The following is a 27,960-nucleotide window of genomic DNA, read 5'->3' as shown; positions in this document are numbered from 1 at the left end:
GCAGCATAGGGTGTCGCGAATAGTGTTCTTACAGGGAACAGATCAGTCCGAGGGAGAGTTGTTGAGGAGTCTCGTAGTTGTGGGGAAGAAGCTGTTCCTATGTCTGGATGTGCGGGTCTTCAGACTTCTGTACCTTCTGCTTGATGCAATAGTCTGTAAAAAGTCAAAATCTGGGTGGGAGGGGCTCTGATAATTCTGTCTGCTGTCCTGCAGCAGCGGGAGTTGTCGGCAGAAAAACAGTGCGGCTGCAAGCTTGTGTGATGCTTTGGGCTGACTTCACCGCACTGCAGTTTCCTTCGACTTTGGGCCGAGCAGTTGCCCTACCAGGTTGTGAGGCAGCCGGATAGGATGCTCTCTATGGCACATCTGTGGAAGTTTGTGAGAGTCGATGCAGACATGGCCAATGTCTTCTCCTTCCGTAGGAGGAAGAGACGATGTTGGTCTTTCTTGACTGTTGCATCAACGTGAGTGGACCAGGACAGACTGTTGGTGATGGTGACCCCCAAAATTGTAATGCGATCGACCACCTCCACTTCGGAGCCTTTGCTGTAGACGGGTGTGCGTGTTGTGCAACGCTTGATGATCAGTTCCTTGATCTTTCCGACATTTAGGGAAAGGCTGTTTTAGGTACACTATGGAACCAAGTGATTTATCTACCTTCTGTATCTGATTCGTCATTAGTTGCGAAATGACCAACCACAGTGGTATCATCCGCAATCTTATAGACTGAGTTGGAGTTAAATCCTGCCACACAGGATATGCCTCCAATATCAGCGGGTCCGTCCATGACAAGACTGAAGAACAATCACTCATCTATCCAATCAGTGAGGTTTGCCTCACTGTGAGACAATATTAACAAAGAGAAAACCAGATTAATTAGATTCAGATCACATGGTTATAACATAACTGAATCATGAAAACCCCGCCTTCTCACAATTCCCGTTCCAGCCTCCCCAAACAGGCGCCGGAATGTGGCAACTCGTGGTTTTTCACAGTAAATTCATTGAAGCCTACTTGTGACAATAAGCGATTATTATTATTGCTAATATTGCTCCTCGCCTGAGGTATGGTGATCCTCAAGTTAAATCACCACCAGTCAGATCTCACCCTCAAAGAGGAAAGCAGCCGATGGTCATCAGGGACTAAAGCGACTTAATTTACTTCAGAACTGGATCAATGTATGACATCTTCAGGATGTGACTTCCCTCAGACTGACCAAATGATTGACAGCAGGGTCAATTCTGCAAGGCCGCTCCACATACCCCGCACACATTTGGACTGTGCGAGGAAATCACAGCACCTGGAGGAAACCCACACAGACACGGAGAGACAGCGGTAACTCCACACAGTCAGTGACCAAAGGCTGGAATTGAAGCTGGATGGCTGGCGCTGTGAGGTAGCCACTGTGACAACGTGCCACCGTATGAGATCATAACACATCATATCATATGTGATCAGCCATGATCTCATTGAAATACGAAGCATATTCTATGGGCTGAATGCCCTACTTCTGCTCAAACCTCTTATACCCTGATATTGTGTAAATGTGTTACGGTTCTTGTGTAAAACTCTTGTTTAAAGAACATCTGGACCACAAACACCGACTGCCGACTGCAGCTGGTTATGTAGCGCAGAGAAGGTGATTGTGGAATACATGTCGTACCCATCAAACTCTGCTACTCACCTGACTGAGGTAGTGTTCGGGAGTGGAGGGAACACTCTGCACCTCAGTCTCTGGAACAGTTTGTGAGAGCTGATTCCTTCATTATTAGTCAATGTCTGGTACTGAATCTGAGGGTGGGATTCAGTCTCTATCAGACAGTGGTGCTGAATGTCAGTGTTGAAATCTTTCTGTACCTATCAATAACAATTACTGTTTGGGAAAAGTGACGTTAATACGTAACATCAGCACGTCTGTAGCAGACAGAGAAAGGCACAGAGAAAAGCAGGAAGAAACTATTCAAACATACACACCTATTTATTTTCCCCGTGTCTGTATGGGTTATATCCGGGTGCTCCGTTTTCCTCCAACAGTCGAAAGATGTGCAGGTTAGGTGTATTGGCCATGATAAATTGTCCCTTCGTGTCCAAAAGGTTAGGAAAGGTGGTTGGGTTGCGGGGATGGGGTGGAAGTGAGGGCTTGCGGGGGTCGGTGCAGACTCGATGGGCCGGGTAGCCTCCTTCTGCACTGTATGTTCTATGATACAATGACACACAGAAAAGGTGCAGTGCAAACCAGCAAGATACTGAGGTGGAAAAACTGGTTATTTAGGAAAATGTGTTTTCTGCTGCACACAGTGAGGCCCTGTTTATCAATGTATTCCCTGCTGTGTAACTGAGCTCTCTGCTGTGTAACTGAGCTTTCTGCTGTGTAACTGAGCTCCCTGCTGTGTAACCGAGCTCCCTGCTGTGTAACTGAGCTCTCTACTGTGTAACTGAGCTCCCTGCTGTGTAACTGTTCTCTCTGTCGTAGAACCGTGACTCTGCCGGTGACACATCTTCACTGTGGTTGTATCAAATCACTCCCTGTTGTGTAATGTGTTCACAGTTGTGGAAATATGATCCGTCTCAAGAAGAACATTTCTGCACCATTAATGAGACGAATTTCAATTCCAGATTTATTAAATCTTGTCACGAAAGATTCGTTCAGACTTCTGGATTCCCAGTCCAGCGACATAACCTTGTGTTTCTGTTATGAAGACAGTTCATTCAGCGTCAATATTTTCAGATAATAATATGGAAGCACCCAATGGGGGGGGCTCGAATTTACGACCGGGCAATTAAGAGTCCCACGCTCTCCCGACTGAGCTAATAATTGATCAGCTGCCCCTGGCTTGTGCTCTGACCGCAGTCCGGGAAAAACTGCTGGAATCCAGACACGTGATCATATTAGTTGCGTCATCAGGTCGTCATGTTGGATTGGATTGGATTTGTTTATTGTCACGTGTACCGAGGTGCAGAGAAAGGTATTTTTCTACAAGCAGCTCAGCAGATCATTCCCTACATGGGAAGAAAAGGGAATTAAACAAAATTCAAGAAAATACATAATAGGGCAACACAAGATATACAAGAAATACGAGGGGCTGGTTTAGCTCACTCAGCTAAACCGCTGCCTTTTAAAGCAGATCCAAGCAGGCCAGCAACACGGTTTGATTCCCGTACCAGTCTCCCCGGACAGGCGCCGGTATGTGGCGACTAGGGGTTTTTCACAGTAACTTCATTGAAGCCTACTCGTGACAATAAGAGATTTTCATTTTCATTTTCATTTCAATGAAACTACATTAAGCATTGGCATCGGATGACGCATACAGGGTGTAGTATTAATGAGGGCAGTCAATAAGAGGGTCATTTTGGAGTCTGGTGACAGAGGGGAAGAAGCTGTTTTTGAGTCTTTTCGTGCGTGTTCTCAGACTTCTGTATCTCCTGCCCGATGGAAGAAGTTGGAAAAGTTGGTAGCCGGGTGGGAGGGATCCTTGATTATGCTGCTCGCTTTCTCCTGGCAGCGGGAGGTGTAGATGGTGTCAATGGATGGGAGGCAGGTTCGTGTGATGTACTGGGTGGTATTCACGACTCTCTGAAGTCCCTTACGGTCCTTTGGCCGAGCAGTTGCCACACCAGGCTGTGATGCAGCCCGATAGGATGCTTTCTATGGTGCATCTGTAAAAGTTGGTAAGGGTTAATGTGGACATGCCGAATTTCCTTAGTTTCCTGAGGAAGTATAGGCGCTGTTGTGCTTTCTTGGTGATAGCGTCGACGTGAGTGGACCAGGACAGATTTTTGGTGATGTGCAGCCCTAGGAATTTGAAACTGCTAACCATCTCCATCTCGGCCCCGTTGATGCTGACAGGAGTGTGTACAGTACTTTGCTTCCTGAAGTCGATGACCAGCTCTTTAGTTTTGTGACCGTTCGGCCTGCACAGGTTTCCCATGTGCTGTAATTTCTACGTTTCATAATTTTAATTTTCTTCCAGACTGGAAAGTGTGGTCCTGTTCCATTTGAATTTCTAATATATTTCCAATGTAGTCCATATTGTGACACAAACTATTTAATCAGTGGAATTGTGCGTTTAGGGAGCTGATATTTTCGAGTCTCTCAATGCGTCTCTCCAAATTAAATGGTAATTTTCCACGAACATTCAACCCCTCCTCACATAAACCCCGGGGCCCCTTTGATCTTCCCTGCAGTGCCATGCAACATCTCCCCGGAGTGATTCCAGGCTGGTTTTAGAATGTGTTCTATCGACCAAATTGCTAATGAATGGCGCATTTTCCGCAGCTGCGATGGCCGAGTGGTTAAGGCGTTGGACTTGAAATCCAATGGGGTTTCCCCGCGCAGGTTCGAACCCTGCTCGCAGCGACTGTGATCCGGAATGTTTGGTCAACTCCCCCCACAAGCCGTTGACTGGAAAAAAACTCCGACTTTCCGTTTTCAAGTCTTATCGTGTTCAGTCAGATATTTAATATTTTTTTGGAACTTGGACGAATTATCAAGATGAATAAGGTGCCCACAATCAAAACAACAATCTATAAATAGTAACGTTTTCTGCAATGTTTGGAAGCATAAGCAGCAACGGCAGCGAATAGAAACGTGGTTTGGTTTCATTCAGCTGAATTTATTTCTGTGTAAAAAGATCGTGGCAGAAATGGAACATATTTTCTCTCCCTATCTGTTTGTTTGTTTCTTTCCCTCTCCCTCACTCACTGTTTTTGTGCTTCTCCGGGGACTGATTGGATACACAGTGAAACTCAGCCCCATCTCACCCCAACTCTTTGGACCGATAGTTCCTGGTGATGGACGGTCCTGAATCAGTGGAAGAATCGACAAACTATTCCATCCTTGGCTCTGTAAGAAGTTCCATTCCTGGTTGTGAGGTGGCTCTGAGATAAAGAGATCGAGAGAGAACGAGATGACTGCAGTCTGACTCTTCCTCTGAAAACCAGTTAGTGCGCATTTGTAAAAAGTGGGTGTGTCTGAGACCAGGAGAGAAGCAGATCATGGGACTGTGATTGATTTTATTGAGCCGAACCTTGAAAAGTGAAGGAGACTTCTAACCAATCAGTGCCTGTCTGAGAACTGGCAAGGAATTACGGCTGACATTGAAACGGTTCGTAGTGAATTGTTACAGCAAATCGAATCTTTATGAGGTGTTGGTATATTGTTTTCAGAGACACTGTCATAGTTTCTTAAAATATGATTTGTGCTTGATTTTGTTTTGTTCAGTAATTTGGGGAATATATTTGGAGCGGGTGCAGTTGGTCAATAACTGGCAAGAAAGTTCCGAATTCTATTTGTGTTTTGAATGGACAGCTACAATCGACTTGTTTATTCCAGGGCACAACAATGAATGAAGTGAATCAGTGCTGCGCAGTTTCTAACGTCCCCCACCTCCAGTTTATTCTTATTGAGAAACCCGTCCTCGATGGGAGATTTTTTGCTTTAAGAATGAGACCACCTCCTCCTGGGAATACAGGAGCGATTCCTCGAGGACCTGAGCTGTAAACGTGAAATTCAGTGAAAGGATTTCACACTCCGCACGGAATCTGATCACCACCTCAACCCCAACATTCAGCTTCGGTGGGCAGACAAGACAATTTTCTTCCCGTAGCCCCCCAGCACAGACTGGATAATATCCCAAACTCGTATCCCACTATTATCACATTGTTCTGCAACATCGCTCTCTTCCCAAAACTCGAGGAATCTCACCCCAAATCCTCAAACCTTTTATTCTGTATTCAAACAACATTTTGTCCCCTGATTAAGTTCATCCTGGGAAGAGAGGTTCGGTATTCCGAGTTCCTCTGCAGATATCCGGTTGTTGTTCAATGACCAAAAGAGGCCTAAAACCTGAAAGAAAGCCCCTCTCACAGCCCTGTGAACATGTCTCCATTAGACGGTGTAGTCAATACCTGCAGAGTAGGTGACAATGGAGAGAAGTGTGAGGAATTTCAGTGCCAACATTCGGTGCAAAAAGAGGTTTCAAAACAAATTATTATTTTAAATACTGAACAGATCTTGTGGGAGCAGGACTCAAGTCAAAGGGGAAAATCCAGTTGATTTCTCGTCGAAAGTTTTAACCATTGGACTGAAATGAGTCCTTTTGTTGATATGTCTGTAAATTATCCACTGGAAAATGAAGAACAAATTAAACCTGCAATTCTGGAACAAATACCGAATTAAAGCTGTTATATTATTGGGGAGAATTAAAGAACAAAGAGATCGAGGATGACAGGTTCGGAGCTCCTTGAAGATGGAGTCGCAGGGGGACAGGGTGTTGAAGAACCCATTCAGCATGCTAGGTTTTATTGGTCAGAATATTGAGTAAAGGAATTGGGACGTCGTGTTGAAGTTGTACACGACATTGGTAAGAGCGCAAATGGAATAATATGTTGAATTCTCGTCACCCTATTATAAGAAGTATATTGCTAAATTAGAAATAGTGCAGAAGAGATTTACGGGGATGCTACCAGGACTTGATATTCTGAGGTGTAAGGAGAGGCTGAATAGGCTGGGACTTTTGCCCTGGAGCGTAGGAGGCATGGAGGGGATCTGATAGTGGTCTATAAAATAATGAGGAGCATAGATCAGGCAGAGAGTCAACATATTTTCCCAGAGGTAGAGGAGCCGAGAAATAGAGGACATAGGTTTAATGTGAGAGGGGAGAGATGCCAATGAGACCAGAGGGGATTTATTTTCACACATTGGGTGGTGAGCTTCTGGAACGGGCAGCCAGAGGCAGTGGTCGAGGCGGTATAATGTTTTCCATTAACAAACAGTTAGCTATTTATCTGGGCAGGGTGGATACAGAGGGATACAGATCAAACGTGGGCAAGTGGGACGAGCTTAGTGATAGAAATATGGCGGCATGGACAAATTGGGCAGAAGGGCGTGTTTCCTGCTGTAAAAATCGATGACTCTGACTCTATGGAGGAAGTGGTTAATTACACAGATCAGGTCAAACGCAGTAACACTCTGCTGGGATTGATCTCAGCTACAGAGTGTGAGGATGTTCAGCTGAACAAAACGGAATGCCTGAAATATTTGACGGATCTGTGGTTTCTGTGACAAGAGAAATAGTTAACATTTCAGATCCTGAACTTTCATTGCAACGACCTGTTCCTCTCTCCACAGAAGCTGCCGGATCAGCTGAATATTTGCAGCATTTTCTGTCTTTGTTTCAGATTTGCAGCATCTACAGTATTTTGCTTTTGGGCCAAAGGACAATGAGTTGCCTTTCCTGCCCTCAGGGTTATTGCAGGTCTCTCTGGCTGTGATTATCGCTGATTAACCGTCTCTGGGATCTTTATTAATCAATAAGACTGTCGTTTGTGGAGGGGTTCTGAAATCCTGTCAGGGAGCTGGAGTTAAAATACACGAAGCCCTTACTCAATCTAAATGTCGGGCAGAACAGTCTCAAGGTGCACAACGACCAGCCCAGTCTGTTTGTTCCTGTGAATACAACAGGATATAAACAGGGACAGCTGCAAACACATGTTGTATTTCAATCATAAAGTCATCGAATCATACAGCACAGAAATGGCCCTTCAGCCAATCGGATCTGTGCCGGTCAAAAACAACAACCGAACCATTCTCATCCCATTCCCCAGCACTTGGTACATAGCCTCGTGTACCCTGGGATCGCAAGTGCCCATCTAAATACGTCTTAGATATTATGAGGGTCTCTGCTCCACCACCCTTTCAGGCAGCGAGTTCCAAACTCCCGCCTCCCTCGAGGTAAAGAGGTTTTCCAATAAAAGGTTTCACAAGAAACGCCTTTGCAGTCAGGAGCTGAAAAGGGAGAGATGACCCCTCTGTCATCTTCTACTCTGTGCCGCTATTAATAAAGTAATGACACTGTTTGACTTATAAACGACTCTTACAACCTGCCGTGTCATCTTCAATGATTTGTACACATGTCCATTCATTTCTCTCTGTTCCTGCACTCTTTTTTTGTAAATAGACACTTTATTTTATATTGTCTACTTCTGTTCTTCGTACAAAAATAAATCACATCATTCCTTGTCTGCTACATGTCCTCCAATTGCACCAACCTGTCTGTGTCCTTTCGGATATCCACTGGAATTTCTGTAGCGCTTTTCATAACCACAGGGCGGCCCAAAACATTTCCAGACAATTAAGTACTTTTGAAATGCAGTCACTGTGCGAATTACTGAACTTTTGAACTGCCTGTTGGACAACTACAGAAATCCCCATGTGGGGATGGAAGCGAGCTGTAGGTGTGGCTCTGTGGCGCAAAGGATAGCGCGTTGGACTTCTAGTCGCTGTCGTGTTCAGACATTCAAAGATTGTGGATTCGAATCCCACCAGAGTCGGTTTTTAGGCGAGAAATCAGGAGTAGGTTTGTCAATGTCCCCAGATAAGTGAAACTGCCGCCCCGAACTTCCTTCGAAAAGGTGGCTCCAATCACTCTCCCCTTTCCCATCAGAGCAAGGTCACAGAAGAAAACTCATCACATTCTCAGAACAAACATTTAGACACAAATAAAATCTTTGAAAGCTGTTGACCAGAGTCAGTCTGTTCCCTCCTCAGACAGATTGCAAACTGGGCAAATACATCAGCGGGAAGAGTTCAGCCAACTTTCCAGACTGTTTCTGACAGGCAGCTCCAAACAAGGATGATGTAAATCTGCACCACATAATCTTAACACCACCACATTTGTCACAGTCGTAATGAATAGATCATCTTGCAGCTTTCGACAAGACAGTGGAGGATAGATTGTTTACACGAAACAATTGGATAAAGCACGTGGGGCGCAGGCGATCAAATAATATTGGGGGGGGGGTTAGCCTATTGAGTTGGATGATCAGCCATGATCTAACTGAATGGCAGAGCAGGCTCGAAGGTCCGAATTGCCTCCTTTTGCACCTATCGTCTATGTTTCTATGATTGGCGAGGAACAGCCTCAAGCCGGCGAGGCGGGAGATGCCGCTGATCTTCACCAGAACAGACAGTAAGACGGAACAATGATCATAAACAGACAGTGAAAGAATACAACACACTAAAAACAGGGAGCAACAATGGATAATAACAAATCCATTCGCTTGGAATTTTCAATGTCGTTTGGAATTGTCAACACACCGAATGATAAGGAGATTTAATTGGAATTCCCGCCATTTTAGCATCTGGGAGAGAAAGGAGAAACGGAGACAACAATGTAGGAGGGATGAAAAGAAAGGATGGAACTGTTCCCTTGTACTTGGGTCACTGCTGGTCCACAGTTTGTAGCATCTCACCGATTAAAAACAAAAGGAAATAAAACTCTATCATTCGTGGATTCAATCAGATTCGGATTCATTTTGAACTCTAAAGGCTAAAGTATTTCTCACTCACTCAATATAGTGAGATATTTGAGAATAATTTGACCCCACAGGATAATGTTGCGTTTCTGCTCTCCGGTTATTTGTTTTTCCTGTTCCTCTTCCATTCGATGTAAATCCACAGAAAGTAAAGAAGGAAAGGATGGGGCGAATATTCTGTTTCCTTTCATGATTCTCTTTTGATCGTCACTTCACCGAATATAATCAATGTATAAATGAGGAAATCTGGCAGCATTAACATTTATTCTTCGACAGGAGGTCTTGTGGCGCACGATAGCGCTTCTGAATGCCGATCCGAAGGCTGCGTGTTAAACCACGTCAGCCTCACAGAGTTGTTATGCATGTTCATGGATTTTATATCTGGATACGTTCATTGTGTGGGGAAGTTCTGAAAATCACACAGAGATAGGGAGTGCAGTATAGAACATAGAACAGTACAGAACAGGCTCTTCGGCACTCGATGTTGTGCCGAGCAATGATCACCCTACTCAAACCCACGTATCCACCCTTTACCCGTAACCCAACAATCCCACCATTAACCTTACACTACGGGCAATTTAGCATGGCCAATCCACCTAACCTGCACATCTTTGGACTGTGGGAGGAAACCGGAGCACCCGGAGGAAACCCACGCACACACGGGGAGGACGTGCAGACTCCACACAGACAGTGACCCAAGCGAGAAATGAACCTGGGACCCTGGAGCTGTGAAGCATTTATGCCACCCACCATGCTACCGTGCTGCGCCAAATGTTGTGAAGAGGACATAAGCAGCTTATAGACGGGTACAGAGAGGTTTAGTGAGTGACAGAAACCTGGCAGCTCCAAAACAATGTGTACAAAGCGCAGGGTTTCGCTTTGGCAGGTAGAGTAAAAATAAACAGAACTTTACTTCCATGCCCAACGGCTGCAAAATTACCAGGGATCCCGGTTTTCTACTGTATGAATCACGGAAACTGAGTCTGTCAGTACAACAAGTAAGTAAGAAGTTCAGTAGAATTCTTCCTACATTACGAGAGGAATTGAACATAATGGAAAGAATGTTATTCTTGATTTATACGGTGAATTGGTGAAACACGATCACAGAATTAGAGAATCGCTACAACGCAGAAATAGGTCATTTGGACAATCGTGTTTGCACCGTCTATCCAAACAAGCAATATGACTTAGTGCCGTTCCCTGCCTTTTCCCCGTACCTCTACATTGCTTCTATTTATGTAATCACCTAATGCCCTCTTGAATGCTTCACATCAACCAGTCAGTGCATTCCAAACCCCAACCACTCGATGTGCAAAAGTGTCTATTTATCAAACATCACATCTGCTTCCTTTGCAAATCCCCTGAAATCTGTGCCCTCTCGTTCTTGCTCTATTTACCTTGGGGAACTGATTCTCTCTATTTACTCCGCCTAGCCCCCTCATGATTTTGAACATCTCGATCGAATCTACCCTCAGACTTATTCTGTCCATGGGGAACATTCCCAAAATCTCCAATCTATCGTCAGAAATTGAACCATTCCCGTAAAATCGAGATGTCTGTTAACAGATAACCAATCGAAAACCCGATTGATTCTCGAGTTTGTGTGAGGAATTGAACAAACATCTTGAATCACGAGCAGGGTTCGAACATGCGCGGGGAAACCCCATTGGATTTCAAGTCCAACGCCTTAACCACTCGGCCATCGCAGCTGCGCTTCACGTTAGTCATTTGGTCGGTACAAAACATTCTAAAACCAGCCTGGAATCACTCCACTGTTGCATTCAAGCGATCAGCGGAGCCGCGGGGTTTATGTGAGATGGGACTGAACCTTCGTGCAAAATGACCATTGGGTTTGGAGAGAAGCCTTGAGAGACTCGAAAACCTCAGCTCTCTAAACTCGCAATTCCACTGATTAAATAGTTTGTGGAACAACATCAGTGACACGGGAAATATATTAGAAATGCATGTTTCTTTTCAAATCGAACGGACCAGTCTGGAAGAAAATTAAAATAATCTAATCTAGAAATTGTAGCACAGAAGGAGACCTGTGCAAGCCGAAAGGCCACGTGATGACGCAACTAAAATGATGACGTGTCATCATTCCAGAAGTTCTCCCCGGATCGCGATTGAAGAACAAGCCAGGAGGAGAGTGGCAGTACGGAACAAGGATCACCCTCCTTGTATTATGGATTCTTAGGAGCCAGAGTGCAGAAGGAGGCCATTCGGCCCACCGAGTCAGCACTGACCCTCCGAATGAGCGTCTCACCTAATCTCCCCAAGAAGAGGTTTAATAATTATCTTAGCAACAGTCCGGCTAGCTCAGTCGGTAGAGTATGGGGCTCTTAATCTCAAGGTACTGGGTATCACCCCCATGTTGGACGCTTGCATATTATTACCTGAGAACATAGAGCTGAATGAAATGTATTGATAGCAGGAACGCAAGTTTATGTTGCTGGACTGGGAAACCAGAAATCTGAACGAACCTGACGTGACAACATTTAATAAATCTGGAATTGAAATTTCGTCCCAGTAATGGTACAGAAACGTTCTGCTTCAGACGGATCATTTTTCCACAGCTAGGAATACATTTACACAACAGGGAATGATTTGACACAACCACAGTGAAGATCTGTCACCGGCAGAGTCACGGTTCCACGACAGAGAGAGCACAGTGACACTGCAGAAAGCTCAGTTGCTCAGCAGAGCGAGCAGTGTCACAGCAGAGAGCACAGTTACACATCAGAATGCTCAGTTACTCAGCAGAGAGAACAGTGACACAGCAGCGAGAACAGTTACACAGCAGAAAGCTCAGTTGCATAGAGAACAGTGACACAGCAGAGGGAACAGTTCCACAGCAGAGAGCACAGTGACACAGCAGGAAATACATTTAATTGCCTATCTTTGTGCAACGGAAAATCCCTTTTTCCTAAATAAACAGTTTGTCCATCTCAGTATCCTGCTGGTTTGCTCGGCACCTTTTGTGTGTGGCATTGAGTGTGTGCCCTGATAGTCTCATCCTGTTTTTCTGTGTGTCTTTCTCTGTCTGTTACAGCCGTGCTGATGGTTGTGTCTTTGTCCAGCCAGGGTGAGCTTCACAACACGCGGGTTTTCGTTGAAGAAAGAAATGGAGCAGGTGCATCGGTATCTGGCCCACGGCTGAGTAGTAATTGCGAACAGAGTGGAGGTAAGGAGCAGAGTGGCGCAGCGGAAGCGTGCTGGGCCCATAACCCAGAAGTCGATGGATCGAAACCATCATCTGCTATTTATAGTCTCACTCACACCAAAAGCAAACATGTCGCGATCACCCTGCAGAACATCCGCCTTTTCCTTTCAGTAAATTAGTATCAAAGTCTTGCTTCCTGTGTGATCCGGACATTGTTCCCACGAATGAAGCAGACAGCATTACAGCATTATGACGCTCAAAGTAGCAAAATAGGGAAGCTCGTCAATTGACTCTCACTGAGGAAAACAGACAACATCTGCTGTGGTGTGTGAGTATTAATGATGATAATATCACATCTCCACTGATTGGAGTGAGTTATGTTTTATTAACAGTCATGGCATTTGGTAAAGATAGAACCAGGAGTTTTTCAGTGTTTTCAAATCCTTTAACAGCGAGAAGGGGAAAAGATTATATACAAATTTCCAGGAATACCTACAGAGGGGCAATAAGGATATGTAACAATATCCAATAATAAACCACAATAGAAACCGAGATCACAGTTTCCCCTCTCAGACGGATGTGAACAATCCAACCAGACTATTTACAACAAGCGAAGATTCCTACCTCCAGCCACCTCACTTTCTCCAGTTCGAAACCCACGAAATCACGCAAATGCTTCCGATCAATTTATTATTGCGATGGCCGGGAATGGAACCCGGTTCAACTAGCTTGGAAGGCAACTCTGCTCACCAGGATACCCCCATCACTTACTGTCCAACGTTGAATCCTTTTGATGCTTTGCATTCATTTGATAAATTGTTTCGTAAAAAAAGTCTTACTATGTTTATGTTATTTCACTCCAATTTAAAATGCTTCTGAATGAAAATGTCCGTGTCGTACGGCTCCCGTTCAGCCAGCAGATGGCACCAGTCCACAATAAATGTATTTATCTAATCATTTTTCATGTTCTATGTGTCATTACATAGGCCACTTACTCTGGTCTGCGATCTTAACTTGTCCTTGTGCCCTGATGCTGCCATTTTCACCCTGTTTAAATAATCATAGAATGCCTCCAGTGCAGAAGGAGGCCATTCGGCCCATCGAGTCGTTACCGACCCTCGGAAAGAGCATCCGATTCCGTCCTAATCGCACCGAACCTTTCAAATACGTCAGGGCAGCCGAGTTCAGGGCGCAGTTTTCTCCGGAAGTCAGGGTTCGAATCCCACTCCTGACATTGACTTTTCCTCAGCTAGGCACCATCCAAACCTGGGACCCCTCCCTAACAGCACTGTGTGTGTACATACACCATATGGATTTGCAGCGTTACCAGAATCACCCCACCCCCCATTCTCAAGGACAATTAATGTTAGATTTTAAATGTTTGGCCGAATCAGCGACAGCCACAGCCAGAGAGACCTGCAATAACCCAGAGGGCAGGAAGGGCAACTCATTGTCCTTTGACCCAAAATCAAAATACTGCGTGTGCTGCAAATCTGAAACAAAGACAGAAAATGCTGGAAATATTCAGCTGATCCGGCAGCTTCTGTGGGGAGAGAAACAGGTCATTGCAATGAAAGGTCAGGATGTGAAATGTTAACTATTTCTCTTTTCACAGATACCTAAAGTATTACCAGTGTTCATTGAATTATAGAATTTACAGTGCAGAAGGATGTCATTCGGCCCATCGAGTCTGCACCGGCTCTTGGAAAGGGTACCGGCTCCTGGAAAGATCAACACCTCCACCCCAAAAACTGGGCTCGTCCGGGATTTGAACCCGGGATCTCTCGCATTTTACCGCAAATGAAAGTCCCTAAGCGAGAATCATACCCCTAGACCAACGAGCCGACCTGCTACTTTGTGTGATTAACTTGTGATTAGGGGCAGCAGGGTAGCATGGTGGTTAGCATAAATGCTTCACAGCTCCAGGGTCCCAGGTACAATTCCCGGCTGGGTCACTGTCTGTGTGGAGTCTGCACGTCCTCCCCCTGTGTGCGTGGGTTTCCTCCGGGTGCTCCGGTTTCCTCCCACAGTCCAAAGATGTGCGGGTTAGGTGGATTGGCCATGCTAAATTGCCCATAGTGTCCTAATGAAAGTAAGGTTAAGGGGGGTGTTGTTGGGTTCCGGGTTTAGGTTGGATGTGTGGGTTTGAGTCGGGTGATCATGGCTCGGCACAACATTGAGGGTCGAAGGGCCTGTTCTGTGCTGTACTGTTCTATGTTCTATGTTCTAACTGAACATCGTCACACTCTGTAACTTAGTCCGTGAAAGTGTCTGTTCCCCAAAGAAAAATATGGATTAAAATCCCAGCCCAGCCATATTCCGTTTGACCATCTGTGCGATTGACATCTTCCATAACGGTGGGAAATGTGTTGGATTTCTAGTCGAAAAGTATGCCCTTTGCATGTTTCAATTCACTGGAATATCTACAGAGATTGTAACGCGAGGACTGATTTCAGCTGTCATCATCCAGCTGTTATATCTTTCTACTAGAAATCCATTGGATTTTCCCCATTGACTTGAGTGCTGCTCCCAGAGGATCTGTTCAGTATTTTCAAAAATGTTTTATTTTGAATCCTCTATGTCCAGAGAATTGTGACGCTGAAATTGCTCTAACTTCTCTCCATTGTTATCTATTCTGCAGGTATTGACTGGACCGACTAATGGAGCCATGCTCACAGGGCTGTGAGAGAGGCTTTCTTTCAGGTTGTTGGCCTCCTTTGATACATCACCAGCAACCGGATGTCTGCAGAGTACCTCGGAATGTCGAACCCCTCTTCCAAAGATGGAATTAATCAAGGACAATGTGTTGGTTGAAGAGCAAATCAACGGTCTGAAGATTTGGTATGAAATTGCTGGAATTTTGTGAAGAGAAAAAAGTGGTGGAGCAATGTGTCAATAGCAGGTTAGGAGTTTGGGATATTATCCAGTCTGTGCTTGGAGGGGGGGGGGGGGCTGCTGGAAGGAAGTTGTCTTGTCTGCCCACCAAAGCTGAATGTTAGGATTGAGGTGGTGATCAGATTCCGAGAGGAGAGTGAAATCCTTTCACTGAGTTTCAAGTTTACAGTGAGGTTGAGGGTCTTGAGATACAGGAAGATATAGACGGGCTGGTCAAATGGGCAGAAAAATGGCTGACGGATTTTAACCCTGAAAAATAAGATATGATGCATTTGGTCGGGGATTTTCGCATTAACTTCATTGCAGTGTTAAGATAAGCCAATTTGTGACAACAAAGTATATTATATTATTATAGGATTAATGTGAATGGCCTGACACTGGGAAGCACTGAGGAACAAAGGGACCTTGGAGTGTGTGTGCATAGATCTCTGCAGGCAGAAGGGCAGGTTAATAGGGTGCTGGAAAAGGCATCTGAGATATTTGTCTTTATCAATCGGGGCATGGATTACAAAAGCAGACAGATCATGTAGTAGTTGTAAAGAATGTTGGTGAGGCCACAGCTGGAGTACCGTGTGCAATTCTGGTCACCACATGACAGGAAATATGTGACTGCACTGAATGGGGTGTAGATATGATTCAGCCGGATTTTGCTGGGAATGGAACATTGAAGATTTGAAGAGAGGTTGGATAGGATTGTTTTTTTCTCTCTTGCAGGAACAGAGATGACTGAGGGGTGATCTGTTCGAGGGGTACTAGATTATGATAGGTATAGACAGGGCGGATAGGGAGCACCTGTTCCCCTCAGGAGAAGGGTCAGTCACGAGGGGACATTGCATTATTCTGTGATTTTGTTACAGATCAGATCTTGCAGGTATTGCTGCCGGATTCCAAGGCGGCGGAGGTCCAATTCTTAGAGAAAAAGTTTCCATCGAGGACGGGGTTCTCAATAGGAACAAACTGGAGGTCTGGGATGTTAGAAATTGCTGAACACTGATTTACTTTTATTCATTGTTGTGCTATAGAATAAACACGTGGATTGTAGCTGTCCATTAAAACAAAAATAGAGTTCGGAAGTTTCTGGCCAGTAAGTTCCCAAAGTCCACCGTACATCACTCATGATCATCAAGTGCAACAAATTATATCTTCATTGTCATTTCATTTGAAACTAAATGTGCCTTTCCTATTTTTGAACCCCATCTAGAGTCCTGTATCAGAGTGCCAACCTTATCCAAGGCGCTGGGGATTAAGGAGCTTCTCACTGCTACATTGATCAGTTTGCTCCAATCACCAAAGACCGAACTGCCGCCTACCTGTTCCTCACACGAAGGTATTGAGAGACTAAGACCTGAGCCGCGTGATGGATCCAATTGGACAGTTGCATCGTCGTGACTGTAACCTCCCTCCATATCTGCTTCTGGTGCTGCTTTCACACACCCGTTGCCGAATAACCCCTCTAGTGTGCAAACAGGAGGACGTTCCTCCAGGAAAGGCGGCAGAAAAGGATTCTGGGAGAAGTCAACTGAGTCACCTCGACAATCCAACCAGACAGGCTATTTACGAGAAGAGAAGAGGCATTTTGCTCGGCGCCCTGGTATGAATATTAATTCCTCAACCGTAGTCAGTGAGCAGATTAACCAGTCACGGACAGGCCTTCTGCCTGTGGGGTCCTGGGTTGCGAATTTAACCAGGAATCTCATGTCCTGAGACTACCGCTTCCCCATTGAATGGGAGATCTGGTTCATCCAGGAGTTGAACATTATGCTGGAGAAACGTAACCACCTGGAGGAAAAGTTAATATCAGGAGTGGGATTCAAACCTCCAGAGGAGACTGCGACCTTAACGTAGTGCCTTTGACCACTCGGCCATCCTGACGCGGTATGGCAAAGGATATGCTCCGTGCACAAATCGATTTAAGTTGTATCTTAATTGCCATTTCATTTCAAACTAGATGTACTTTTCCTATTTTTCAACCCCAGCCAGAGTCCTGTATCTGAGTGTCATCCTTGTCCAAGCCGCTGGGGGGTCCAGGAGCTTCTCATTGCTGCATTGATCAGTTTTCTGCGATCAACAAAGACCGAACTGCCGCCGACCTGTTCCTCACACGAAGATATTGAGAGTCTGAGATCTGAGCGGCGGGAAGGATCCAATGAGACAGTTGCATCCTGGCGACTGGAATCTCTCTCCACAGCTGCTTTCACAGACAAGTAGCCAAAGAACCCGTTCAGTGTGCAAACAGGAGGAAGTTCATCCAGAAAAGGCGGCACAAGAGGATTCTGGAAGAGGTCTTCTGAGTCACCTAGACAATCCAATCAGCCAAACTATTTACAACAAAAGTAGATGAATTTTACCCGGTGTCCTGGGATCAATATTAATTCCTCAACCAGAGTCAATAAACAGTCCATTCAGCCTTGAACTGGGCTTCTGCCTGTGGGATTTGGCTATGCGGGTTCCAGCTGGAATCTCATGGCCTGAAACCTCTGATTCCCCATTGAATAAGAGGTGTTGGATCTCCCTGGAGTTGAGCATTTTGCTGGAGATACTTAACCTCGTTGAGAAATAGTGAATTACAGAAGTGGGATTTGAAACCCACGCCTCCAGAGAAAGCTGCGACCTTAACGCTGCGCTTTCGACCGCTCGGCCATCCTGACGCGTTATGGCAAAGGATTTGCTTCGTGCACAAATCGATTTCAATTATTTCTTCATCGCCATTTCATTTCAAACTCGATGTGCTTTTCCTGTTTTCTCCATTTAACAAAGACGGAACTGACGCAGACCTGTTCCTCATACGAAGGTATTGAGAGTCTGAGATCTGAGCGGCGTGATGGATCCAATTAGACAGTTGCATCCTGGCGACTGGAAACTCACTCCACAGCTGCTTCTGGTGCTGCTTTCACAGACAAGTAGACAAATAACTCCTCCCGTGTTCAAACAGGAGGAAATTCATCCAGGACAGGAGACGGAATAGGATCCTGGGTGAATGCAACTTCGTCAACTCGCCAATCCAACCAGCCAGACTATTTCCAAGAAGAGAAGAGGAAATTTATCCGGAGTCCTGGGTGATTATTAATTCCTCATTGCAACATCTTCATGCACACGTTTGAACAAGGCTTCCTCAACACACAGGACCTGCAACCGATGTTATACACCAGATACAAAATGACATTTTGTTCCTTTAGACCCACAACGAAGAATCACTGAAACAAATACACAGGGCCGGCTGAAGGTACCGGCAACTCGGGCAGTCGCCCGGGGCGCCATGTGCTCGGGGGCGCCAATCCCATCACGAGACAAAATCCCATCACGAGACAAAAAAAAACTAACTTGTTTGAAGGAGAGAAAAGGAACCAGTCGAAGGAATGAGAGAGAGAGAGAGAGAGAGAATCAGAGAGAGAGGGACTAAACAAACTGTGAGTTAAACCCTCACAATCTTAGTTTGGGATACAATAAGCTGAACAGCCACAAGTGGGCTGAAAGCAAACTTTAGGAGAATAATGCCTCAGACTCTGAGACTGGCTCGGAATTTTTCCTCCTCGGAGCGCTGCAGTTTCTGAGCTGCTATGCCTATTTAGCCCTCTTGGTGGAAATTGGAATGCGCACCTTAGGTCAGCGAGAGTCAGGTATTGTAGATTAACTGGGTCTAATTAGCTTCCCGAAATTTCATTATACTTCTGGTGCTCTCTCGAAGTGTTGTTTAAAAAAACACACACGCAAGGCAGATTTTGCCGCCGTAAATAGCATTTGGAGGGAGTTTCTTGTTTCTGGGTACTCCTTGCCGAGTTAACCTTATCTGTTAAGTTTATTTGCAAGGCTGAATTTTTAAACCTAAGCGTCGTGCTTATTGCGTGATTCAGAGTTCGCCCAGACACACTAGGTTTTCAAAATTCATCAGTTACAATACACTTAAGCAACTGACTGTAGTGTATTGTAACTGATGAATTTTGAAAACCTAGTGTGTCTGGGCGAACTCTGAATCACGCAATAATTATCGACGCTTAGGTTTCAAAATTCAGCCTTGCAAATAACCTTAACAGATAAGGTTAACTTGGCAAGGAGTACCCAGAAACTCCCTCCAAATGCTATTTACGGCGGCAAAATCTGCCTCGTGTGTGTGTTTGTTTCAACGACACTTCGAGAGAGCACCAGAAGTATAGTGAAATTTCGGGAAGCTAATTAGACCCAGTTAGTTAATCTACAATACCTGACTCTATTATAAAATATAGAGTTTTATAACTCTTATAATAGAGTCAGGTATTGTAGATTAACTAACTGGGTCTAATTAGCTTCCCGAAATTTCATTATACTTCTGGTGCTCTCTCGAAGTGTTGTTTAAAAAAACACACACACGAGGCAGACTTTGCCGCCGTAAATAGCATTTGGAGGGAGTTTCTGGGTACTCCTTGCCGAGTTAACCTTATCTGTTAAGTTTATTTGCAAGGCTGAATTTTGAAACCTAAGCGTCGATGCTTATTGCGTGATTCAGAGTTCGCCCAGACACACTAGGTTTTCAAAATTCATCAGTTACAATACATTTAAGCAACTGACTGACCCTGACTATATTTTATATTATCTGAATCTGATTTACATAGACTTACATCGAATTTACAGTGCAGAAGGAGGCCATTCGGCCCATCGAGTCTGCACCGGCTCTTGGAAAGAGCACCCTACCCCATATCCAAGGTCAACACATCCACCCTATCCCCATTACCCAGTAACCCCACCCAACACTAAGGGCAATTTTGGATACTAATGGGCAATTTATCATGGCCAATCCACCTAACCCGCACATCTTTGGACTGTGGGAGGAAACCGGAGCACCCGGAGGAAACCCACGCACACACGGGGAGGATGTGCAGACTTGCACAGACAGTGACCCAAGCCGGAATCGAACCTGGGACCCTGGAGCTATGAAGCGATTGTGCTATCCACAAGGCTACCGTGCTGCCCCTGATGTTGACGCAATGACATTGACACACGGACAAATCACAATAACGTGAAGAGCATTATATGAAGAAAACCCACACTGGTGGTAAACAGATTTATTCTGAACAGTTCCTCATAAGACTGGAACAAAAAGACCAGTATCTTACACTCACCAACAATATATATATATATATATATATATATATATATATATGTGTGTATATACTATACATATATATTATATTCCATTTTAGATTTGTTTTATTATTTTCCTAGATAGCAAATGCCTCCAAAAAAGTTATCCGGCTATGAAAACAGAAAAAGACGTCTTCAACAAGAAGAAGCAGCCAGGAAACACCCAAAGCTATCAAGTTTTTTCAGTCCTAAGTCTAACAGTGGGGACAATGCAGGCTCAACTTCTTCAGCTACATCTATCTCTCCAGATTTGTCATCTAATGATTGTGAAGTCAAACCAACTGAAGATACTCTACTTTCTGAAGGAAAGAACAATTGCATGCATGAATTAAAACATCAGGATCACAATTGTAATGCTGTTGACGACTTAGGCAATAATGTCACAGCAGGTAATACTGAGAATGTTGAAAGTAAATTTGAAAACTCCCCCAAAAGAAATATCAACTACAATGATCCAGCACACTGGCCAGATGAATTATCAATGGCTGAAAGTGATCACATCATTATGAATGGGCCGCATCCTATTAATAAACAGTACAATTTTCCAAAAGATGCAAATAAACGTAGTTTCTCTGTGACAATGATGTATAGGAAAATAAACAACGGTGCGAATTTTCTTAGAAGGTGGCTTATTAATTCAGAGAGCACCAATAAAATGTATTGCTTTTGTTGCAAAATTTTTGGCTTCTCAAATAAGTCATTGTTAGGAAAATCTGGAATTAATGACTGGAAGCATGCTCATGAATATTTGCAGTCACATGAAAATGCAGTACATCATCTGGAATGTCTTAAGGAGTGGTGTGAAACATCACTGCGATTGCAGACTAATAAATCTATTGATAAGGGGATGCAGTCACGAGTGGGAAAAGAACGAGAGCATTGGTGTAAAGTTTTGGAACGTTTAATGAGCATCACTCTGTATTTAGCTGAACATAATTTGGCTTTCAGAGGAACTTCAGACACATTATTTACACCGCACAATGGGAATTTTTTAGGTCTTGTCGAGCTACTTGGAAAATATGATCTGCCAATGAGTGAACATTTACGTCGGGTTGTGTCTAAAGAAACTCACATTCACTGTTGCGGAAAAAATGTTCAGAATGAAATAATCAATTTGTTGGGAAATGCTGTTCAGGAAAATATATTAAACCGAGCTAAAGAAGCCAAATATTTTAGTCTTATCTTAGACTGTACGCCAGATATAAGTCATGTGGAGCAGCTTTCATTTACAATACGATTTTTAGATGTAGAAGACATTTCAATAAAGGAACATTTTGTTAACTATAAACCAGTTATAGATACTACAGGCAAAGGATTATATGAAAGTATACTTGATTTTCTGAGAGCGAGCGAGCTAGACTTACATAACAGCAGACGTCAGGGCTATGATAATGGTTCAAATATGAAAGGAAAGAATAAAGGGGTTCAGGCACGGATCATGAAAGAAAATCCACAGGCGTTTTATATGCCATGTGGATGTCATAGCCTAAACTTAGTGGTTGGTGACAGGGCAACAAGTTGCCGGGAATCCACTTCATTTTTTGGTACTGTCCAGCGCAAATATATTTTGTTTTCTGCCTCTCCTTGCCGATGGCATGCACTGAAAAAACATGTTAAATGCCTCACTGCAAAACCTTTATGCGAGACTAGATGGGAGTGCAGATTAGAATGCGTCAAAGCCATTAAATATGAAATTATAGGAATCCGAGAAGCTCTTTATGAACTTTCAGAAATGCCTGCTTCTGATCCTGCAATGCGACATGAAGCAGAGACTCTTGTAACACAAATAGAAGATTACAGTTTTCTAGTGATGCTGAATGTCTGGTATGATGTCTTAGGCAAAGTAAATGTTGTCAGTAAAACTATGCAGAACACCTCTGTGGAAATGTCTACCGCAGTTTCATTAATGAATAATGTCACTGATTACTTAATTGATTATCGTGCAAATGGATATGAAAAAGCACTAGAGTCAGCAAAAGAATTAGCTACAGAATTAGATGTAGAGCCCATTTTCAGAAGTAAAAGAATAAGCTGGAAAAGGAAGCTGTTTGAATATGAGTACATTGACGAGGTTCCAAATGCAGATGACCCAGAAAAAAGATTTCATAATCATGTGTTCAATGTAATACTCGACCAGGGCCGGCTCAAGGCACCGGCAACTCGGGCAGTCGCCCGGGGCGCCATGTGCTAGGGGGCGCCAGACTCGGGTCCCGCGCATGCGCAGTTGGGCCGGTGCCAACCAGCGCATGCGCGGTGGCCGCCCTCCCCCGCTGTGGCCGCCCTCCCCCAGGGGAATGGGACAGTTCAGCGCCGACGTTTCAGCGCTGCAGTTTCAGCGCCTGGACGTTTCAGCGTCAAAAATTTCAGCGCCAAAAATTTCAGCTGGCCAGCGCTCATTCATTCACAGGTCACTTTACAAGCGCAACGAGATTAACAGGGGAGCCAAAAAGCTGCAGTGCAAAGGTGGTGACACAGGTATACTTAGTTATAACACTTAGTTATTTGGCCTTTTTTTGGAGTTTTATTACTGTGTGCTAAGTGGTGTGCAGAACCCAGATACAGAAGCCTCACCCCCAAGGTCTGCTTAAATGTCATGTCTGATGCTTTTAAAATTTGCTTCTCTTTAAACATGGGGATAAAAATCCCATGCTCTTTAAACATAGGGGAGAAAAAGCTGAAACTGTCAGTGAGAGTTTTGAAAAACCCTCCGTTGAACTACATGTCATCTGGTGTAGGTTAGAAAACAATTTACCATCTGCTCATGCGGTTTCAATAATCAATTATCACTCCCCCCAAGGACTATTATTATGACTGCATCCTGCTCCTTTCATTCTTTTCGTCTCTCTTGAGAGTGTTATTTCTAATCATGGTGCACTCTGTTGGTCGGGTTAGTTTCCCGGGGTCCCCCTGGCTGGGGCTGGAGTGATTATCCTTTTCCTCTTAATATGAATGGGGACAGTACATTTTCCCTGCTGGGACGGGAGAGGTTTGGATTTGGATGGGGTGCAGGTCCAATGATATGGCCAGTATCCTGTTGTCCCTGGGTACTTGGGATGTTCCTTCTGGAGGATGCTTATGAGGGGCAGTTCCCCAAGGTCTTGTTTTTCCTGCTGTATGATTTATTTTTTCTGGTGCTGAAATGTCCTGTCGCTGAAAAGTCCTGGCGCTGAAACGGCAGCGCTGAAGTGGCGGTGCTGAAACGTACCGCACCCCTCCCCCAGGGCGGCACCCCTCCCCCAGGGCGCCCCCCCCCCCCCCCCCCCCCCCCCGCGGGTCCGCTCCCCCCCCCCCCCCCCGCCCCCCCCTCGGGTCCGCCACCCCCCCGCCCTCCCCTCGGGTCCGCCCCGCCGCGGGTCCGCCCCCCCCCCCGCGGGTCCCCCTCCCCTGCGGGTCCGCCCGGCCCTCCCCCCCCAGGCCCCGCCCCTCCCAGCCACCCCCCCCCCCCCTCCCAGCCCCCCCCTCCCAGGCCCTGCCCCCCCCTCCCAGGCCCTGCCCCCCCTCCCAGGCCCCGCCCCCCCCCTCCCCAAGGGCGCCGAAGTTCAGCTTGCCCGGGGCGCCAGCAACCCTAGGGCCGGCGCTGGTCACCAAGGCTCCTTTGGCAACACCTTCCAAACCCACATCCACCACCATCTAGAGAGGGACAAGGGCGGCTGACACAGAGCGACACCACGACCTGGAGGCTCTCCTCCAGCCACTCACCATCCTGTTTTGGAAATATATCGCTGTTACTTCACTGTAGCTGGATAAAATATTTATCTGATGCAATGTAAGTGTCTCTGTGTATATCTGTGTGTGTGCACATATGTGTTTCTATATATGTATGTGTATTTGAGAATATGTGTGAATGTTTATGTGCCTGAGTGTATATACCTGTGTGTGTGGGTGTGTACAACTGTGTGCGTATAATGTGTGGCTCTGTATACTGTGTGTACACGTGCATATATATATATAGCTGTGTGTGTGTATACCTGTGTGTATGTTTGAGTGTATGTGTGTTTGTAACTCTGTGTGTATAATGTGTGTGGGCCTGAATACTGTGTGTGTATCTGAGTGTATACTTGTGTATAGCTGTGTGTGTGTATACCTGTGTGTGTGTGCGAGCAGTCTTCCGTTTGTATGTTATTATTGTTTCCTCTCTGAGAGTCATTTAACCATTTCTAAATCTCTCAGAGGTACAATTGTTGAGTCTGTTGCTTTTTGTGACTGCTATTGATGAGTGAGTACAGAGCCTTTCAGCATCTTACTCTCAACAACTGTTTGAGAATTATCCTGAATCTGACATGCTCCAGGACTCAGTGTGAGGGTGGATCTTACTCCCTGATGTGAGTGATGTGACTCGTATTTAACTCGAATCTCAGAGTACATTATTAAGGTTAATTGTGTAATTCTTAACTGGAAACCAGTTTTCTCTGATATTGATTATTTCACTAAGCCTGCTCCATTGTGGAACTGATACAGTGAGGATGAGAGAGGGTGAGAATTTGCACTGGGATTTATGGGGCCTCCTGTCAGTGGTACTGAGTTAGGGTGACATGGACACAGCGTCTGTCTCTCCTGCTGTTTGATTGATGGGTTGAAAATGTGTCTCTGGAACTATTTCTGCTGCCTGAGACTGTGGAACTGATGACCTGTCTGTGTCTCTGTGCTCTGTCAGTGACAATGTCCGGACTGTGTGTGAGGAGCTGGCGACACTCTTCCCTGTAACTTGTGTGGAGCAGACGTCACATTTATTCATGTTCAGAATATTCTGGTATTTGTCTGTGGAAACAACATATATTTAACAACTTAAGTGCAGTCAACAATTAACCAATCACAGGCCAGGGAGAAGAATCTTGAGGTTTTGATTGGCTGATATTTTCAAATTCGAAACTCCCGCCAATTTCAGTGCAGGAAAATCCCAAATAACGGAACGGCTCAATGTTCAGGAAACTATTTGAATCTCACACTTTGTGATCTGTTTATTGGATTTTCCCTCCCAGAATCCTGGCTCTATTTTAGGAACAGTTTGAATTTGTCAGTCTCTTATCTGTAACCGGCGGTAATAAGACCCCGTTCAGCAATTTTAAACGGAGCAAATCTCAGCTCTCTGCAAAAGCAGAAACATAGAGATTACCAACCAACTCCTTCACACAGGCTACACAGGGACAGACAGAAAGGGCTGATTTCTGAGCCTCTCTACTGAAAGCGGCCGGTAATGTTACACTGGGAAGTGTGGAGAGAATCCCCGACTCTATCCCGCCGGTGGAACAGGCAGCTTTGTGTCCGGAGAATAGGGAGGGCCGGGGAGAGGCAGATCTTAAAGCGCTGCAATGGACACAGGTCCTGTGTGTGCTCAAATCTCGCTGATTCCGTCCGCTGGGAAACTGCGGAATAAACACATCAGCCCGAAAATAACCTCTTCATTCCCGCCTTTACTCTGTTCCGGGAGCGGGAACCAGGTCACCCGAGAGAAAAAAAACCCAAATCTTTTGTGAATTTAACTCACCAGTTGTTAAACTCTGAATATATTTATCATTAAATTTAAATAATTCCCTCCTGAAATTGTGCTTCTCCTCATTATCCGTCACAAATACCAGACTGATTATAAATCCGCTCTCAATTCAGTTTGAATGTCTCTTCTGTGTGAAACTGTCTGTGACGGGCGGGTATGAAGCCACATTCACAACATTCTGGAACGGGATAAATCTCTATCCTCCACAAAGAGATTTCTCATGAAGTCAATGCGGGAAAAGATGGTGCAGCTTTTTCACAGAAATTGTGGGTGGCTCTTAAAAGAGCCGTTGTGTTTGGGGTGGTTTTCAGTCCATTGTGCAGTTTTACTTGGAGCTGGTGTACTTGGTGACCGCCTTTGTCCCTTCCGACACGGCGTGCTTGGCCAGTTCCCCGGGCAGCAGCAGGCGCACGGCGGTCTGGATCTCCCGGGAGCTGATGGTGCTGCGCTTGTTGTAATGGGCCAGGCGGGAAGCCTCACCCGCGATACGCTCGAAAATATCGTTGACGAACGAGTTCATGATGCTCATGGCCTTGGAGGAGATGCCGGTGTCGGGGTGAACCTGCTTCATCACTTTGTAGATGTAGATGGAGTAACTCTCCTTCCTCGACCTTCGCCGCTTCTTGCCGCCCTTTACTGCCGGTTTCTTAATGACTTTCTTGGCTCCCTTCTTGGAATCTGGTTTCGATGTTTGTTTCTTCTCGTCAGCCATCTTCAGTTTCACCCAGAAATAAAGCAAACCCCTTCCGAGCGCTGCTTAAATAGACAGAGCCTCACATCTATGCTAATGAGCAATGGGGAAAGGAATGATTGTGATTGGACATTGTGAAAATGAGGACAGCCAGGTATGTTCTGAAAATTTTTGTTGCATCAGTAAACAGACCAATCAGATTTAAGATTTTCCACCAATCACAAACCTCCTAACGACAAGGAGGAAATACATTTCAGAAAGATTATCTCCAGTCCCAATTTGTCCTTGTGCAAAGATTCACCGGAAAATGTCACCTGGCCGTCGGTGAGAGGGATCCTTCACCACAGAGCGACTGTGCGGGAGTGCGGGATTCCTTCAGGAACAGGAGTGTCTTGAAATATGTGTGTGTGTGGGATTTACTCACTCTCTGATACAGTGTGTGAGTGTGGGATTTACTCACTCTCTGATACAGTGTGTGCGTATGGGATTTACTCACTCTCTGAAACAGTGTGAGTGTGGGATTTACTCACTCTCTGATACAGTGTGTGAGTGTGGGATTTACTCACTCTCTGATACAGTGTGTGAGTGTGGGATTTACTCACTCTCTGATACAGTGTGTGTGTGTGGGATTTACTCACTCTCTGATACAGTGTGTCTGATTTCCTCACTCTCTGATACAGTGTGTGAGTGTGGGATTTACTCACTCTCTGATACAGTGTGTGAGTGTGGGATTTACTCACTCTCTGATACAGTGTGTGAGTGTGGGATTTACTCACTCTCTGATACTGTGTGTGAGTGTGGGATTTACTCTCTCTGATACAGTGTGTGAGTGTGGGATTTACTCACTCTCTGATACAGTGTGTGAGTGTGGGATTTACTCACTCACTGATACTGTGTGAGTGTGGGATTTACTCACTCTGATACACTGTGAGTGTGGGATTTACTCACTCTCTGATACAGTGTGAGAGTCTGGGATTTACTCACTCTCTGATACAGTTTGTGAGTGTGGGATTTACTCACTCTCTGATACATAAGAAAATAAGAACATAAGAACTAGGAGCAGGAGTAGGCCATCTGGCCCCTCGAGCCTGCTCCGCCACTCAATGAGATCATGGCTGATCTTTTGTGGACTCAGTTCCACTTTCCGGCCCGAACACCATAACCCTTAATCCCTTTATTCTTCAAAAAAAATCTATCTTTACCTTAAAAACATGTAATGAAGGAGCCTCAACTGCTTCACTGGGCAAGGAATTCCATAGATTCACAACCCTTTGGGTGAAGAAGTTCCTC

At 45.1% G+C, this 27,960-nt stretch overlaps 2 protein-coding genes and 3 non-coding genes across 5 annotated transcripts; 2 read left to right on the top strand and 3 right to left on the bottom strand.

Annotated features, from left to right (window-relative positions):
* The first annotated feature begins 4,275 nt into the window (after positions 1-4,275).
* On the top strand, positions 4,276-4,357 carry trnas-uga. Its single transcript has one exon. It is a non-coding gene; the product is annotated as a tRNA-Ser (tRNA).
* Positions 4,358-10,942: 6,585 nt separating this feature from the next.
* On the bottom strand, positions 10,943-11,024 carry trnas-uga. The gene has a single exon. It is a non-coding gene; the product is annotated as a tRNA-Ser (tRNA).
* A 3,207-nt stretch (positions 11,025-14,231) lies between these two features.
* On the bottom strand, positions 14,232-14,322 carry trnap-agg. Its single transcript is given in 2 exon segments — positions 14,232-14,267; positions 14,287-14,322. It is a non-coding gene; the product is annotated as a tRNA-Pro (tRNA).
* A 4,425-nt stretch (positions 14,323-18,747) lies between these two features.
* On the top strand, positions 18,748-25,594 carry LOC119958862 (zinc finger MYM-type protein 1-like). The gene is made up of 3 exons (XM_038787366.1): positions 18,748-18,780; positions 20,570-22,637; positions 25,487-25,594. The coding sequence occupies exons 2-3, from the start codon at positions 20,577-20,579 to the stop codon at positions 25,592-25,594; spliced, it is 2,169 nt and encodes a 722-aa protein (XP_038643294.1). The 5' UTR covers positions 18,748-18,780; positions 20,570-20,576.
* On the bottom strand, positions 25,419-27,179 carry LOC119958901 (late histone H2B.L4-like). The gene has a single exon (XM_038787426.1). It carries the CDS (start codon positions 26,689-26,691, stop codon positions 26,305-26,307), a length of 387 nt encoding a protein of 128 aa, XP_038643354.1. The 5' UTR covers positions 26,692-27,179; the 3' UTR covers positions 25,419-26,304.
* Between the last annotated feature and the right edge of the window lie 781 nt (positions 27,180-27,960).

Source organism: Scyliorhinus canicula, chromosome 31, assembly GCF_902713615.1.
Source record: "Scyliorhinus canicula chromosome 31, sScyCan1.1, whole genome shotgun sequence".
In the NCBI taxonomy this organism is placed as follows: Eukaryota; Metazoa; Chordata; class Chondrichthyes; order Carcharhiniformes; family Scyliorhinidae; genus Scyliorhinus; species Scyliorhinus canicula.
This window is presented reverse-complemented; position numbering and strand designations above follow the sequence as displayed.

Excerpts from the sequence above, each read along its gene's own strand:
- LOC119958862 (XM_038787366.1), top strand. The coding sequence starts at position 20,577 with ATGCCTCCAAAAAAGTTATCCGGCTATGAAAACAGAAAAAGACGTCTT. Across the intron at positions 22,638-25,486 it reads TCGACCAGGGCCGGCTCAAG|GAACAGTTTGAATTTGTCAG; the intron begins GCACCGGCAACT and ends GCTCTATTTTAG.
- LOC119958901 (XM_038787426.1), bottom strand. The coding sequence starts at position 26,691 with ATGGCTGACGAGAAGAAACAAACATCGAAACCAGATTCCAAGAAGGGA.